Source organism: Macaca fascicularis, chromosome 14 (genome assembly GCF_037993035.2).
Source record: "Macaca fascicularis isolate 582-1 chromosome 14, T2T-MFA8v1.1".
Lineage (NCBI taxonomy): Eukaryota > Metazoa > Chordata > Mammalia > Primates > Cercopithecidae > Macaca > Macaca fascicularis.
This window is the reverse complement of record NC_088388.1, coordinates 56,071,966-56,089,703: the sequence shown is the minus strand read 5'-3', so window position 1 is coordinate 56,089,703 and position 17,738 is coordinate 56,071,966. Positions and strand designations below refer to the sequence as shown.

Genomic DNA, 17,738 nt, shown 5'->3' with positions numbered 1-17,738 from the left:
GGGACAAAGAGAAATTCTGGCAGCCAGCCTGCCCCTCTCAGGAAGATATCATAGCCCTAGACCTGAGCTGAGGGGAGGGGAACCCTTGTTTGGGGTTCCATTTGCCAGGAGAAGAGCTTCCTTCTCACTGACACTGTGGGGGAGGGGAGGGAGTGCATCATATGCCACAGACCCTCACTGTTCTTACTGAGAGTTAGATTTTCTTAGATAAATGTTCTCTATTTTAGAATGTCCTTAGCATAATTTCTAGAGACTTTTAAAGGTTTTGTTTTTTTAACAATAATTTTCACCAGTTATGGTTGTTTTACTGGGGAAAGGGTCTGTGGAGTTCCTCGTGCCACCCTTCTAGAAATTGGTTCTGGTAAAAGTTATAAGGAATAATGTATAAGATGACAAAACTGTACAGAAAGAGCTCAAGAAACAGCTCTCGAATCTCATGAATGTGGCTGGGCATGGTGGCTCACACCTGTAATCCCAGCACTTTGGGAGGCTGAGGCAGGCAGATCACGAGGTCAAGAGATCGAGACCACCCTGGCCAACATGATGAAACCTCGTCTCTACTAAAAATACAAAAATTAGCTGGATGTGGTGGTGGTGTGCACCTGTAGTCCCTGCTACTCGGGAGGCTGAGGCAGGAGAATCACTTGAACCCGGGAGGCGGAGGTTGCAGTGAGCTGAGATCGTGCCATTGCACTCCAGCCTGGCGACAGAGCAAGACTCAGTCTCAAAAAATAAATAAATGAATAAAAATCTCATGAGTGCAATTGCAAGTGAGTTTAATTCAGTGACTATACTAAAACTTTCTTTGCAAAATGTTGTTCAGGCTTATCAATAGTCTTTCATTTACCTAATTTATTTTATATGTTGACTCAGCAGATTGTTAGACTGGAATTCTAATGGAGCTGAAAGTTTTTATTCTATTATCTTTATTGAATGTTAAGAATGTTTGGCTTTTCCGGTACTTCAGTGTGACTGTCTCTCTCTCTCTCTAATGTACTTCTACTCTAACATCTGCTTTTCTGTGGATGGGTTTTTGATTGGCTAGAAACTGGAGGAAGCAGCATCTCGTGCAGCAGAAGAGGAAAAGAAACGCCTTCAGACTCAAGTGGAACTTCAGGCCAGGTTCAGCACAGAGCTGGAAAGAGAGAAGCTTGTGAGTGTCACGTGGCTGGAGAAAGCAGCTGCAGTAGCTCAGCCTGGGTCTGTGGGAACGGGGAAGGGCTGGAGGCTACAGTGAGGCATGTCGTCAGCTTGGCTTTGCTACTGACCTGGAATGGGCTGTAGGGGAAGTTGCATGTTTGTTCATTCATTCATTATCTGTTTATTGAGCACCTTCTATGTGCCAGGCACTGTGCCAAAGATGTAATGGCAAAAGACATAAACCTTGTTTTCAAGACTCCTAAGTGGAAATTTATGGAGCCAGGCACGGTGGCCCACTCCTGTAATCCCAGCACTTTGGGAGGCCAAGGCATGAGGATTGCTTGAGCCCAGGAGTTCAAGACCAGCCTGGGCAATATCTACCAAAAAAAAAAAAAAAAAAAAAGAATTAGCCAGGCCTGTTGGTAAATGCCTGTAGTTCCAGCTACTCAGGAGGCTGAGGTGGGAGGATTGCTTGAGCCCAGGAGTTCGAGGCTACTGTGAGCTGTGATTGTGTCACTGCACTCTGCACTCCAGCCTGAGTGACAGAGCAAGGCCCTGTCTCCAAAAATAAAAATAAAAGAAAGAAATTTGTGGAATGATGTGATAAATGCTTGGTTAGGGTGACTATATTTCCTAGTTTGCCTGGGAGAGTCCCTGCCATTCTGGTATAATTATTAATAACATTCCTTTTCATTCTCAAAATAGTTCTGATTTGGAAAATGAATAGTTATGGAAAAAGTAAGCATAGGTTCCATGGCATTTCTCCTCTGTAATAAGCAAGGATGGCAGGGGTGAGATCCTGAAATTGTGAGAACATCTAGATTCTGATTTGTTGCTCTTGGCAGCTCTGGTTCATCCTAGAGGCTTCCATCTTCAAGAGACGCAAGATCCAGGTTGTCTTAGGTAGTTACCTGTTTAGCTAGAACACAGGTCTTCTTACATTGAGTGATACTCTGTCGGAGAGTGCTGAGTCCAGTACCTAAATAGATGCATGCGACATTTCCTCTAGTCACTCTTTGTTATTTAGAGTTGAAAGAGATGTGTTTGTGGTTTGAGAGAAAAGAGGAAGGCAGATGTGACGTAGAGAAACAGCCAGAAGGTCTGGTCTTGTTTCCTCTCTGGTCCTTCTTATTGAGCACTGGCTTTCTCTTCTTTAAGTACAGGATGATCACATGCTCTCTCATGACTCTTATGAGGACAGAGTGAGCTAATGCAAGTGAAAATATTTTAACAACTGCAGAGAAGTAGGCTAATGTGTTTGTTATATTTAGGATGTTCTTGTAATTTTTAAGGCAGGGATTCAAAACTCTGTAATCCAGAAGGGAAAAACCATTAACTTACACAGACTAACTGAAATGCTTGAGTTCCCCTAGGGCTGGAGGTGCCCCAGGGAGTGGAGGCAGCCAGAGAAGTGCCAGAGGAATCCCATGCTGGCTGATCTTTCCTTCTTTAGTGTAACACTCTACTGTTCTGACTGGGAAAAGGTTCGTTCCTTTTAGAGAAGACTCTATTGGTAAAAAGATTGTGACTTTAAGACAGAAAGGAATTTAGAGAGAAATTATACAGGGAAACATTTTTTTCTTGACTTGAGTCTTAAAATGTGGAGTGGAAGGGACGGAAAATACAGCAGGGCAGAACATAATTTGGGTTATAATTTGCTCTTCCCAGACTCCTTCATTATTGCGATTGGGTGTGGTGCCCTCATCTCCTCCATCTTCAGTCCTTCAACGATTGAAGGACAGGGTCCTGCCACCCTGATGGGCTGAGGCTGCAGCTGTAGGCAACCCCTCAGGTGGAGGGGAGGCTTTCCCTGAAAAGAAGTCAACCTGCACTTAAACAAGACCCTTCTATACCAACAGATCAGACAGCAGATGGAAGAACAGGTTGCCCAAAAGTCCTCTGAACTGGAACAGTATTTACAGCGAGTACGGGAGCTGGAAGACATGTACCTAAAGCTGCAGGAGGCTCTCGAAGATGAGAGACAGGCCCGGCAAGATGAAGAGACGGTGCGGAAGCTTCAGGCCAGGTGCTATATTGGTTTGCAGACTGCCTTTGTGTACTTTGCCTGGGCTAATACAGTTTCTTGGAATGACTAACACTCTGGTGGAGAGGGAGAAGTGTCTCTGCTCTGGCTGTGACTGAGCTCGAGGTGCTGTCCAGATTAGGGAGACCATGGATACTCGACTGGCTGGGGTGTTTCTTTTCATTCTGGGGCTCTGGGAAACCCTTGCTTCTGGGGCTAAATAAGGGCCTATTTTGGAGCAGTCTGGTAGGTATGTTTGATGGGATACCCTTAGTCATATCCGAGAAAATCCACAAACCCAGAATTAGCTCTGATGAGAGCTTGGCATCTTCAGTATGTTCCAGACCAGAGAGGGCCATTGGTATGCAGGCAGGGGCCTATTCAGACCAAAGTTGCTGTCAGGTTTTGGGGAATAAGAAGGAAATATGCAGTTTCTATTTGGCCATTCGGGATTGGTAACATTCCTTCAGTAGTTACTACTTGAAATCCTAATTTTAAAAGTATTTGAAACCTAGATTTTTTTTTCCCCTTAGAACTTTATTTATGATAGTCATGTTCTCAGATGAAAATTCTCAATTTGGGGTCTTCATAGCAGCAGGGAGGATAAAATAAAATGAAGACTCCCAAAGGGAAAAATTGAGCATATCCTCTGCCAGTTTCTACTTTGCTGCCCCATTTACATTCTTTAAGATGTCTGGGATGGGAGACAACACTAAAAAGTATTTACTACAGTAGCAGCACATGGTCGAGTCTTTGATCTCTGACCCCCTGTTTTGGGGAGCAGTTATAAAATGAGCTGGGGTAGATTTTCCATGGCTGCCATTTTACATGTGGCAGCAAAAGATGTTTCGTTAGTCTTCAGATAGGAAGAGAAAGAAGAAGCCATCTTTAGTTGTTTATTTTGCCAAAAGTGACTTCAAAAATAAATAAATTGTTTTGGAAATTTAGATTTTAAATCTAATTTTTTTAAGGAAAAATTATTTTCTAAATAGAAAATTAAGCATGTAGCATATTGCCTGGCATTTATAGGCTCCACAGGTACAAACTTACTGCACTGTGAGGTTAACCAGGTTCTTGGAACTCCCTTCCAGTGCCACTGGGCAGTGATTTTAGCAGAAGATTCACTCTATGGGAATGTTTGAGTGCTGTGTGACGTCCAGAGTGACGTTCTACATGACACTCAACATTTTTTGAGCCTCCTCATGATTTGAGCCATGTTGAGAGTTTATAGATTGTTTTTGTGCAGAGAATTCACAGGTAAAATATGCTATATGTATTACTGCAGTTTTGTGGGAAATTTATTATGACACAGCAGAGACTAGATCACAGAAGGAACTGGATAACTCTAGAAATTCTAGTCTTTGTTATTTAGTGTTTATAGGATGAGTGATATTTTGAATAAGGGATAATTTTGGATAATTGAAGCCAGTGGTTTTTTAACCAATGTTATATATCAGAATCACCTGACAAAGCTTCTGAAAAATACACATGTAGGGCCTCACTCTAGATTTACTGAATCAAAATATGTGTGGATAGGAGCCAGACACAAGTGTTGTTATTTAAAAAGCTCTGGCTAGGCCAGGTGTGGTGGCTCACACCTATAATCCCAGCACTTTGGGAGGCCGAGGCAGGAGGATCACTTGAACCCATGAGTTTATGACCAGCCTGGGCAACATGGTGAAACCTCATCTTTTTTTTTTTTTTTTTTTTAAAAAAAGGCTACTTGGGAGGCTGAGGCAGGAGGATCACTTGAGTCCAGGAGGTTGAGGCTATAGTGAGCTGCGTTTGCACCACTGTACTACAGCCTGGGGGACAGAATGAGACCCTGTCTCAAAAAAAAAAAAACACAAAACAACGACGACAAAAAACTCCAGCTAATTATTTTGCACACTCTGATTTAAGCAATAGCAAAATGCTTTCAACCTTTTGAATCCAGATACATACAGCTACATACAGCTCTGCTCTAATATGCTGAAAGTACTGCACACAAATTTAACTTTTTCTTGATGTGCAAAGGGCATTTTATGAATGTAATTATTTTATTATTCCAAATTATTTTTTTCTCTTAGTTTTTGGAACCTGAAATGGACAAATTTGCCACCCCCGCCCCCCCCTTTTTTTTCTGAGACGGAGTCTTGCTCTGTTACCAGGCTGGAGTGCAGTTGTGTGATCTTGGCTCACTGCAACCTCTGCCTCCTGGGTTCAAGCGACTCTCCTGCCTCAGCCTCCTCAGTAGCTGGGACTACAGGTGTGCACCACCACACCTGGCTAATTTTTGTATTTTTAGTAGAGATGGGGTTTCGCCATGTTGGCCAGGATGGACTCGATCTCCTGACATCATCATCCGCCTGCCTCGGTCTCCCAAAGTGCTGGGATTACAGGCGTGAGCCACCGCGCCTGGCCTAGTGGTCATTTTCAAGTGAAGTGTGTTCCTCTTTCCTGAAGTCACTGAAGGCTGTGCCTGATTCAGAGGGACTTTCTGTCAGATTGGCATGGAGGGTTTGTTCTTTGCTCCTCAGGATAGGCCTTTCTGGATAGAAAAAACAAGGGAAGTCATTCTGGAGTTGGGTTGGAAAACCAGCACTAATGAAATGAACATAATCTTATGCCAAGGGCCTGTGTAAAAGCCTGCTCAGTTAACTCTTCTCACTCCTTTCTTAAAGCAACAACTAATCACTTGTGGAATATTTGGAATCTCATTATTCTTCCTATGAATAGTTCTTTCTCTGTCAGTGTCTTAAGTTTACCCAGAGAAACTTTTTATAGTCAATTGTTTAAATAAAAGACAAGAACTTTAGCTTGAAACATCTAGATCTTGTAATTTTAAAATTATGATTGAAGTTTTTTTTTAACTTTTAATTTTTGTGGGTACATAGTAGGTGTTTATATTTGTGGGGGTACATGAGATATTTTGATACAGGCATACAATGTATAATAATCACATCAGGGTAAATGGGGTATCCATCACCTCAAGCTTTTATCCTTAGTCTTACAAACAGTCCATTATACTCTTTTAGTTAGTTTAAATGTACAATTAAATTATGATTGACTGTAGTCACTCTTTGTGCTATGACGTTTATTTTTTTTATGTGTAATCCTGAAGGTGATGTAGCCTCTTCTGAATGAGAACTCAGAAGAAAACTGTTCATTTAAAATTTAGAACACTTAAGTTACTGGCCGGACACCATGACTCATGCTGTAATCTCAGCACTTTGGGAGGCTGAGACAGGTGGATCCCTTGAGGCTCGGAGTTTGAGACCAGCCTGGCCAACATGGTGAAACCCTGTGTCTACTAAAAATACAAAAATTAGCTGGGCATGGTGGTGCATGCCTAAAATCCCAGCTACTTGGGAGGCTGAGGCATGAGAATCACTTGAACCCAGGTGGTAGAGGTTGCATTAAGCTGAGATAGTACCACTGCACTCCAGCCTGTCTCAAAAAAGAAAAAAAATGAAAAAGAAAAAAATAAGAAAAATCAAGTCATTGGAAAGTTCTTGAAGCTGAGCCATAATCTGTCCTATTATAACTCTTACCCACTTTGGATCTGTAACACCCAGGAGTATACCTTAGTCATGTCTGTATTCCCAGCAACTTGTACCTAGCACACAGTAAGTACCCAAGGAATATTTTTTGAATGAATGAATGGATCCAAGTTCTACCCAATGGGGCCACATGAAACAACAGTCCCTCTTCCATTTGATATTATACTTTTCATATATGTGAAGGGCGGAGACTGGGCTCTGGAGTGAGGCCACGGTTTGATTCCTAGCTCTGGTACTTTTAGCCGTGTAACTTGAGAGAATTACCAACTTTATACAGTTGTTGTGAAGATGAAATGAGATGATGCATGCAGAGTGTTTTAGAGTAATGCCTAGCATTTGGGAGTCACTCAGAGTGTGTTGCTTTCTGTTCCTTTATCTCATTTGCAGACAGCGAAGATATATAATGTGTAGAATGTAAAAATAAGCATTCAGAAAAAAGATGTTGACAGGCTAGAATGATGGTTTTAGACCAAGAAGATAATTTAACATATCAAAAGAACAAGCACAGGATCCAGGAGACTTGGCTTTATAGAAATTCATTTGAAAAGTTCTACAGTTTCATATCCCTGAAATGTGGTTGTCAAAACTCTATACACTCTTAGGCAGCCTTAATGAATGTGAAGTATCCAGAGCAAATGAGATAATTGTCCCTCTATAATGTGAGCTGTCCTTGCTACCAGTCCTTGCTGTAGTAGGCATGTAAATACCTTATGTGCATTATCACATTTAATACATTAATAAACCTTTGATGGTAGGTGTAGTTTCTATTCCTTTTTTGATAAATGAGGAAGCTGATACACAGAAAAAGAGTGAGGCACTAAAGTCTTTAGTCAGGAGTCTTGTTTGCAGACCACAGAAACCACCTTGTATTAGCTAAAGCAATAAAACAATTTGTTGAAAGTTTCTTAAATAATTTGCCAGTTCCACAGAAAGGCAGGTGACCAGGCCGTGAACACAGGCAGGAACCACAGGGGGATGAGTAGCCTCAACTACAGCCCAAGCCAGGCCATGGGAAGAGTCCAGTGAGGATGCCATTGGCGCCCATGTTGGTACCAGGCATCAGCAGTGCCATCGCGCCTACTGTCATTCAACACTGGATGTTACTGCCACCAGCAAGATGAATTCTCTACTGGCTTTGCTTCTTTGTGCCAGTTGCTTCAGAGTCAAAGTTCCAGAAGGAGCATCTACTTAGCTAAGCCTAGCTTGTGCCTCCACCATACCCTAGCTGCCGAGGGGTGGGAGGGCAGGGGTCTGGCCTGTGAATTTAAATTTCCAGGTGCTTAGGCTGCCCAGCCTCTGAACTCCTTCATGTGTCTGGAAATGTCCATTGCCCCTCCATATTTTTACCACTAGAATGAAAAAACAGACCCATCCAATATTGTTCATTCTCACATCCTCAGTGCCTAGAAAAGCATGTAGAAGGCACAGAAAATACACATCACCTGAGTGAATAAACTCTGCGCTGGTCAGACCACATCTGTAGTGTTGTGTTCTGTTGTGTACATCAAACTCCAAGAGACATCTGAGGAGACCTCAGTGTCTCCAAAGAAGGATATTGAGTCTGGAAGCTGGAGTTAAGGCTGGAGGTGGTCTTCTTAGGGAAGGATGTTCTCAGCAGGCAACAAAGCTGCCTTCCAGTTGCTGAAGGGCTATCACAGGGAAGAGGGAGTAGATACCTCCTTTGTGGAACTAGAGTAGTGGATGGGAGAGCTCATCTTAGTATAAGAAAAAAGGCCACTGAACCTTCGTGTCTCACTTGCATCATCTCTAAAATACGAGTAACAGCACCTAAATTTACTGTGAGGATTAATTGAGAAAATACACTTGCCTCTTAGGCCAGTTCCTGGCACACATTAAACTCTGGATAAATGTTATTTTTTATTTCACAAAAGGGTGAAACTGAGAGAGCTTACAGCAGGACACATGGGCTGCTTTACCAGCTTTGTGAATATGAGCTTCTCTGACTCCTGCTTTCCTCCTGGTGGAATGAGAGGCGGATTAGACGACCTCAAATATTCTCTTGTCTAAAATGCTTCCCTCGTCTGCTGGGTCAGGGTGGTGACTTGGGCAGGATTTGATCTGGAGCTTTCTTCCACATCGTAGGTTATTGGAGGAAGAGTCTTCCAAGAGGGCTGAACTAGAAAAGTGGCACTTGGAGCAGCAGCAGGCCATTCAGACAACTGAGGCGGAGAAGCAGGAGTTGGAGAATCAGCGTGTCCTGAAGGAACAGGCCCTGCAGGAGGCCATGGAGCAGCTGGAGCAGCTTGAGTTAGAACGGAAACAAGCACTTGAGCAGTACGAGGTGATGAGACTTGGCCCTGCAAACTTCTGTATTTAAATTTTTGAAAAACATTTCTCAATAATAGAATTATTTATTTAGCTGCCAATATGAAGCTGTAGTAAGAATCTTGCTTAGCTGTAAGAAAGAAGAAAGAGGGCGTTTTTATAGGAGATAAGATGTATTATACATCCATCAGAGACAGAAACTGTACAGTAATTTGAACAGGGAAAGTTTAATATAAAACATTATTAACTGTAACAGGGAATTACCTACTGTGTTGTAAAGAAGGCTTTGAGAATGCAGGAATGGCAGACGTAGGGAGCAGCCACTGCCTCAAAGACTGAGGCAGAGCACCAGGGAGGGAATGGATCTGGAAGAGGATTCTTTGCTCCTTGCCCCATAACCCCAGTGCTGTGATCCAGACCTCTGTGGAGAGGGTGGCTGGATGGCAGAAAAGTTTGTTGAAGTGCTGTGCCAGCAAAGCTCAGTGGGAGGCCACCTTTTGGGGCACTGGCAAAAGCTTCCCACAGGGAGGTGCTACAAAAACTCACCGGTGGTGAGCACTTTGGGTGTTCTGAGTGCCACAGGAGCCACTGAGTGGAACCTAGAAGAAAAGTCCCTCCCTCCTTGTGTCCCTTCAGCACCCTCTAGTGACAAAGCTTTATGCTGCCAGCTAGTTAGGGAGAATTATTTTAGTATCACCAGCAGGATGGTTCAGGGTGGATTTGGAGTGGAGAGGCAGTAAACTGTAACCGGCACACAGAGCCATACACTCATTATAATTAGTGTGCAGATGGTAGAAGAATAGGCTTTGGAATCAGACAGCCTGGGTTCCAGTTCTGGCTCTACCATTTCCTGTTGTGTGACCCTAGGCAGGTTACTGACCTTCTCTGAACCCATTTTCACTCTGTACAATGGGGTAATAGTAATTCCCGCTTCTTAGAATGGGCTATGAGAGGATTTAATGAGATAATTCACAAATATGTAGTAAGGGCCCAATAGTTGTGATTTGGTTCTTAAACTACCTGTGTGTCTGCATAGTCCAAAATCTACTTTTGTTTCAGGAAGTTAAAAAGAAGCTGGAGATGGCAACTGATAAGACCAAGAGCTGGAAGGACAAAGTAGCCCATCATGAAGGATTAATTCGACTGATAGAACCAGGTAACAACAGACTCTATGAAGTAATCATATTTTAATTTTAATTTAATTTAATTTATTTATTTATTTACTTTGAGACAGAGTCTTGCTGTCACCCAGGCTGGATGGAGTGCAGTGGTACGATCTCGGCTCACTGCAAGCTTGCCTCCTGGGTTCACACCATTCTCCTGCCTCGGCCTCCGGAGTAGCTGGGACTATAGGCGCCCGCCACCACACCTGGCTAATTTTTTGTATTTTTAGTAGAGACGGGGTTTTATCGTGTTAATCAGGACGGTCTCGATCTCCTGACTTCGTGATCTGCCTGCCTCAGCCTCCCAAAGTACTGGAATTACAGGTGTGAGCCACTGTGCCCAGCCCATATATTTATTTTTAAATTTATTTTTCTGTTTCACTTGTGTATTTGAATTGTACTAAAGAAACTTTTTTAGCCCAAATGTAAAAAAAAAACAAGCTGTTTAGGGTAAATTTCTCTTGAAAACCTTATCCCCTAACAGGTAAGAGCACCCAGTTAATCCCCTCGGTATACATCTTCTAATTGTTTTAGCTGGTATGACATTTATGGATGTTCCTCAAAGAAGAAATAAAGTAGGAAAGTTACTGTTTTGTCTGTAGAAAAATGATGGAGTACCCTGAAGAATATAATACTTCCTGTATTTAAAGCATGTTTGTCTCTTAGGTTCAAAGAACCCTCACCTGATCACTAACTGGGGACCTGCAGCTTTCACTGAGGCAGAACTTGAAGAGAGAGAGAAGAACTGGAAAGAGAAAAAGACCACGGAGTGACTGAGCTTGCTGGCAGTCACATCAGTTATGTAGATACTGCATGGCAGGAGAGCTTTACGCTAAAGACAAAAGAAATGGCTTTGGGGGCTGGGCGCGGTGGCTCACGCCTGTAATCCCAGCACTTTGGGAGGCCGAGGTGGGTGGATCACCTGAGGTCAGGAGTTCAAGACCAGCCTGGCCAACCTGGTGAAACCCCGTCTCTACTAAAAATACAAAAAAAATTAGCTGGGCGTGGTGGTGGGCGCCTGTAATCCCAGCTACTTGGGAGGCTGAGGCAGGAGAATCACTTGAACCTGGGAGGCGCAGGTTGCAGTGAGCTGATATCATGCCATTGTACTGCAGCCTGGGTGACAGTGTGAGACTCCATCTCAAAAAAAAAAAAAAAAAAAAAAAAACCGGCCTTGCTGCTTTTAACTGTTCTTCCTTCCATGCCTCTCCAAGTGGGTCAATATCCTAAGGAAGCCTTCTTATTTATCTTCCTGCAAACAAGGGCTACCTGAAAAGAGAAAAAAAAAAAAAGTCAGCATTGTTAAGCTGTTTATTTACTCTTTCTTTGAAAACATCACCTTCTGAAATTTGTCTTTTAGCTCTCTCAGATTCTTCCCCAAATGAGGCAGGGTGCAGACAGCACAGTCAGCTCTGCAGAGTTTGGAGCGGCTCACTGCCATTGGGTACTCAGAACCCTGTGGACTGGATGTTAGCTCTTTCCTTTGGCAGCGTGTTTCCTTTGTTTCCTTCTCTGAGTATGTGCTGTTAAACTAGATTGGCCAGTTTGCTTTCCATTCCCTGACACTTGGCATGGAATGCCTTTGACTATTGGTGCTCTGACAGAGAAGTCACGGAGTCACTGCCATTTCCTGGTTGCCCTTTTGGAATGTAATCCTGTTAGTAGAGGTTTTCTAGCTTCTGCTAAGATATTTCTTTCCCTAACCATCATACACTTGGCATGTTTCATTCCCATCTCCTTTCCCTTCACCTTAAAGGAGACTACCCCTTTGCCCCATATTGTCAACCTAATTTTCTTTCGTCCTCTCTCATTGAATGATGTGCTACCAGGTATATGCCAGGCTGTGAGAGGATTATGCTGAGTAGTAGAAAGAAGCTAATTTGAAATAAAAATTATTTGGATCATAAAGAAAGCAGATGAGATGCACATGGCCAACAGGAAGTTGACTGTATGTCTGCTAGTTAGATTCAAAACATCATAAAGATGATAGCATGTCAATATATTAGCCTAGCCATAATGTTAGCCTTTGTTAGGTGGGCAGCTTTTCTGCCTTTTCCCTTCCTCTATAGTGACAATGGAGAAAATATCTAATAGAAATAAGTGTAACAGGGAAATTGGGATCATAGTTTATAGGCATCTGATTTGAAAGGAGTATTAAGGAAGGTTTTCTATCTTTAGATTAAAAAGAACATTTATGAAATCAAGCCTTCTAACACTAGTTATAATTGAGAAGCAACAGTAACTCCATGGACAGCAATCAAGCTTAAAATTGTAAATAAATATGAGGATAATTCAGTTCTTGCAAAAAAGGGCAGAATTCAGTAGAATAAAGTCCTTTTCTCTCTATAAGTATTAAATGAGGACAGAGAACCTCAGGTGTTCAACCTCAGTGCTTGCTGAGTGCATACTAAGAAAGCAATTCCAAACAGATGTATACATCGAGAGAGAGTGGTATTAGAGGTTTCAGTATATGTATTTATTTACATGAGAGGAAACTGGAATATAATCCCATAAATTATCACATTTTACGACTGGAAAATATTTGCCAATGAAGAAATGCTCTGTAGGTATTTGTGTTAAGATTTTGGGCTGTTTAATAAAAATGTAACTTTATTTAATGATTTCTTATAGTTGCCTTTATAAAGTTTATTGTCTAAAATATTTTTGTATCATGTGCCTTTGAAATTTGCCAGCTGATTTGGGTGTTGGATTTCTGCCCAGACATTTATCAGTATTACCATTTTATTCAGTAGCTGGCAGGTGTATAGACCAACGAGACTTAGGTAAGGAATGGAACCTTTCCTGTGGTTTGATTGCACATTACACCAGAAGACTCCAGTATCCGTCATTCCAGAATGAGGAAACAGTATTTTGCAAAGAACCTAGTCACCTATGTGAAATCTATGGGATGGAAACAGTGTGGCCTTGGGAGTCAAATAGTCTCTGCATGGTGGGGAGGGTCATGATGGAATGTGTGAATTTCTACTTCTAGAAGTTGTGAAATAGGCCCTGCACTTTTGCAGAATGTCCTTCCTTAAACCTTGCTTATTCTACAACTGTAGCTGATAACATGACCTGGGGCTTAGCTGCTCTAGCCCTGGGTTCTTGAAGACCTCACTGCCTGGCCCCTGGTCATCCGCCTAATGACTGCATGCTTTCTGGTCACATGTGAACCTTGACATGACCAAGCTGTTATATATGTGGTTGCGCAAAAGCTTTCTGTTTAATGCGTAGTGTTATTACATCTTGGTTTTCAGTGGCACTATGTCTAGAAGGCAAAATCCTTTTAAACAGTGCTTTGGCTAAGATAGATACTTGTGAATCAAAGATGGCAAAGAAATGAACTAAGTATATTCCATTTGGAATTATATTTTGATACTAAGTGAATTCTTCCTAATATTTAAAATGGTTTCACCTGTCAAAGGGCCAACAGAACTCTTGGTTTTACTTTTGTAATTACTGTACAGAAAATTTCAGGAGTGTTTGAGTGCTTGTCATCAGGTGTTTTCCTTAATAAGTAGGGATATGATCAGTTACAGGAATTATACATGAAAAAAGTTTTTGAAATGTATTTTTGTGATGTGCTATGTTGAGAGGAAACCAAATATTTATGATTTTAAAACATTCGTATGAAACCATTGTACAACGTAATATGCTCAACTTTCTCAATTTTTTGCTGATTTTTCTAAGATACATTAAAAATGTTTTGTATTTTTTTTTTAAGTAAAATGGACCCAGTAAGAAAATTAAAAATACCAGAATATACATTTACTGTCTGATTTAATAAAACAGTGGGGGTAAAGTTGGGTGTATCTGTATGTGTTTTCATATGAGATGGACTTTGGTTTAGGGACACTTCCTGAAAACACTGGGTTTGCAGTTTAGAACCCAAGAAGTTAGCTATGGCCTCATCTTTGGTGTTTGAGTCACGAATGTGGGCAAGCCATGGCTGATGTGTCAGCTCACAAACGGGAACTTACAAAGATGATTTCTCATTCATTGTTGCTGTTACCTTCAAATTTTCTTACCTCTGTTTTCCTTAGTTTTTTTTATGCCTTTCAGTTTTTCTTTCACCAGAGTAAACCATGTGGCTTTTTGTTTGTTGTTGTGGTTTACATTGTTGCCAAGATAAAATGCCTATTGTGGACTAAGTGGGCCCACTCAGTCCAGCTTGAGTGTATATTGGAAAACTGATCTTTCCCTCTTGGAGGGAGGGAGAGGACACTGGTTGGTGTGTTTAAAAACTGTTCTTTCGGCCGGGCGCAGTGGCTCAAGCCTGTAATCCCAGCACTTTGGGAGGCCGAGACGGGCGGATCACGAGGTCAGGAGATCGAGACCATCCTGGCTAACACAGTGAAACCCCGTCTCTACTAAAAAATACAAAAAACTAGCCGGGCGAGGTGGCGGGCGCCTGTAGTCCCAGCTACTCGGGAGGCTGAGGCAGGAGAATGGCGTAGACCCGGGAGGCGGAGCTTGCAGTGAGCTGAGATCCGGCCACTGCACTCCAGCCTGGGCGGCAGAGCGAGACTCCGTCTCCAAAAATAAATAAATAAATAAATAAATAAATAAAAACTGTTCTTTCGGGCCGGGCGCGGTGGCTCAAGCCTGTAATCCCAGCACTTTGGGAGGCCGAGACGGGCGGATCATGAGGTCAGGAGATCGAGACCATCCTGGTTAACACGGTGAAACCCCGTCTCTACTAAAAAATACAAAAAACTAGCCGGCCGAGGTGGCGGATGCCTGTAGTCCCAGCTACTCGGGAGGCGGAGGCAGGAGAATGGCGTGAACCCGGGAGGCGGAGCTTGCAGTGAGCTGAGATCCGGCCACTGCACTCCAGCCTGGGTGACAGCGCGAGACTCCGTCTCAAAAAAAACAAAACAAAACTGTTCTTTCTGAGGCGGGCAGATCACGAGGTGAGGAGATCGAGACCATCATGGCTAACACGGTGAAACCCTGTCTCTACTAAAAATATAAAAAAATTAGCCAGGCGCGGTGGCGGGCGCCTGTAGTCCCAGCCATTCGGGAGGCTGAGACAGGAGAATGGTGTTAACCCAGGGGGTGGAGCTTGCAGCGAGCCGAGATCGCGCCACCGCACTCCAGCCTGGGCAACAGAGCGAGACTCCATCTCAAAAATAAAAAAAACAAACTGTTCTTTCTCTATCACAGTGGTTCTCAACTGGTGGTGATTTTGCCCTCCAGGGGACGTTTGGCAATGTCTGGAGACATTTTTCATTGTCACAACTGGAGGGACTGTTGCTGGCATCGAGTAGGTAGAGGCCAGGGATGCTGCAAAACATCTCACAATGCCTAGGACAGCCCCCAGTAACAGAATTATCTGGACTAAAATGTCAGTAGTGGCAAGATTGAGAAAACCTGCTCCACAGAAAGGCCAGTTCTGTTATCCAGAACACTTGTCTTTCAGATGTCCTAGGAGTTGACTGACCTCTTCGGTGCAAATGAGGAGCACCTGGAAGGGAGAATGCCTGTTCTCTGTGAGCTGGCAGAGAGCAGAGGGCAGGGACCTCTGACACACCCAGAGCCTCTGGAGGGGGTTGCTTTGGATATATTTTAAAGACTATGATGCAAGTTGCTGAAGCGTGAAGTGTAAAAGCTGCCTTAACCCTGATTTCTTTCCAGGTGCTGAAACACAGGGTGAGTCTGTCAGCACCATTTAGCAGCTTGTGAGGAATGAATGTTCACATTTGCCACTCAGGTGGTGATGTGTCCTGCACAGCGCTTGTGCTTGTTCTAACTGGCCAAGCCTTAATTGCAACCTTCTGGGTAGTTCCAGCAAGGCACAGCTGCCCTAGCGGGGTGAGGATCAGGTGAATAAGGTCAAGACATAATGAAAGCGTGGGAAGAGGCACTCCTCAGCTTTTACAGTGCAGAGGAGGTGCTCCAGATTTGTTAAAGGATCAGTCTTGGGAATAGTTTATGGAATCTCTATTTCTTTCCTCTCTTTCCCCCTCTACTCCTTTCTTTATATATTAGAGACTGTAATAATCACCTCCCTACTTCCTACTTGGCAATATCCACTAAAGCTAAAAACAACAGCTACCCTCTGGCCCAGCAGTTTCCACTCATTTCAGAGAATGAGGCTGGTGTCCACCAAAAAACTTGTATAAGAAGATTCACAATAGTTTTATTATAATGGCCCCAAACCAGAGACACCCAAATATCCACCAGTAGAGAACAGACGAATTGTATATCCAAACAAAGGATACTACACATAAATTAACATAAAATTAACATATTATAGAGAGAGGCAACAACATGGCTGAATCTCATGGACATCATGTTGAGCAAAGAAGCCAAACACAAAAGAGCACATACTATATGATTCCATATAGATTTCCAAGACACTGCTAATCAGTGGATTTAGAAGTGGTTGGGAGGCGGGGGGCTGTAAACTGGGAAGAGACACTTTAACTTTCTGAGATGCTGTAAATGGTGGTTACATAGGAAAAAACAATCAACTTTACACCCAGGATTTGTGCAGTTTACTGTCTGTAACTGCAGTGCCTCTAGAATGCCTGAACTGGCTCACCTTTAATTTTTTTTTTTTTTTTCCCCAATGGAGTCTCGCTCTGAGTGCAGTGGTGTGATCTCAGCTCACTGCAGCCTCTGCCTCCCAGGATCAAGGGATTCTCCTGCCTCAGCCTCCCAAGTAGCTGGGATGACAGGCATGTGCCAGCACACCCGGCTAATTTTTGTATTTTTAGTAGACAGGTTTCACCATGTTGGCCAGGCTGGTCTCGGAACACCTGACCTCAATGATACGCCCGCCTCGGCCTCCCAAAGTGCTGGGATTATAGGCGTGAGCCACTGCACCTGGCCTCACGTTTCAATTTGCAGAGAAGGAACTAGAAGGGGACATGCGAAATCTGTACCGGACTTCTAGGATGCTGTTCATTATACCATCCACCTCCTCTCAGGTCCTGATTACATTTTTATGTCAAACATTTAATTTCTCAGTTCCCCATCACCCAGCTAGTTGCCATGTGCCACCCCTACATGCACAGGAGGGCCCTGACCCTTTCTAGTCCTGTGCTCAGCTTCCATTGAGGCTTCTGAGGCTACCGAGTCTTTGGCCCTGGGTAGTGGATACATCTGTGGTGGACACTAAATTCCAAGCGGGGCTACACTCAGCTGCCTTTTCCTGTTCCCACCACACAGACGCAGTCCATGGTCTCTTAGGGTTATGCACCCACAGGAATGCAGGACTTTGTTTAAATCCCCCTCAACAGCAGTTCACAGGGGCCAGCTGAGGTCCAGCAGGACTAGAAAACTCTGTCTAGCAAACCCCATTCTGTTCAGTTCCCAAGACCCGCAGCCCACTGCCCCCTCCTCCTCATCGGAAGTCCTCGTTTCCTGTTCCATTTCACCCTGCCTCTCCCCCTTCAGCAACACTTTCTGCTTGAACCAGCAACCCATGGGGGTTTCAGGGAGCAGCCTCCCTGCCCCACTTTCTGCATTTTTCCTCTGTTCTCAGGTTCCATTTTCTTCCTGATGCATGGACCAGGACCTCCTGAGCAGCTCCCCTGGGAAGACTGTCCTCCCACAGGCTGGTTTCAGGGGATACCA

At 43.4% G+C, this 17,738-nt stretch overlaps 1 protein-coding gene across 7 annotated transcripts in view; it reads left to right on the top strand.

The window, feature by feature from the left end:
• SWAP70 (switching B cell complex subunit SWAP70) overlaps nucleotides 1–13,956 on the top strand; it is an 83,674-nt gene extending 69,718 nt beyond the window's left edge. For 2 of the 7 annotated variants that reach the window (XM_065529549.2, XM_005578641.5), the window contains exons 8-12: nucleotides 1,046–1,153; nucleotides 3,000–3,166; nucleotides 8,809–9,007; nucleotides 10,051–10,147; nucleotides 10,821–13,956. In XM_065529549.2, coding sequence (XP_065385621.1) covers nucleotides 1,046–1,153; nucleotides 3,000–3,166; nucleotides 8,809–9,007; nucleotides 10,051–10,147; nucleotides 10,821–10,927 — 678 coding nt within the window. In that variant the 3' untranslated portion in view covers nucleotides 10,928–13,956. Of the gene's footprint in view, nucleotides 1–1,045; nucleotides 1,154–2,999; nucleotides 3,167–8,808; nucleotides 9,008–10,050; nucleotides 10,148–10,384; nucleotides 10,564–10,820 lie in introns of those variants that run through there. The other 5 variants (XM_074014365.1, XM_005578642.5, XM_074014366.1 and 2 more) reach the window with 3 other exon arrangements.
• Nucleotides 13,957–17,738: the final 3,782 nt, after the last annotated feature.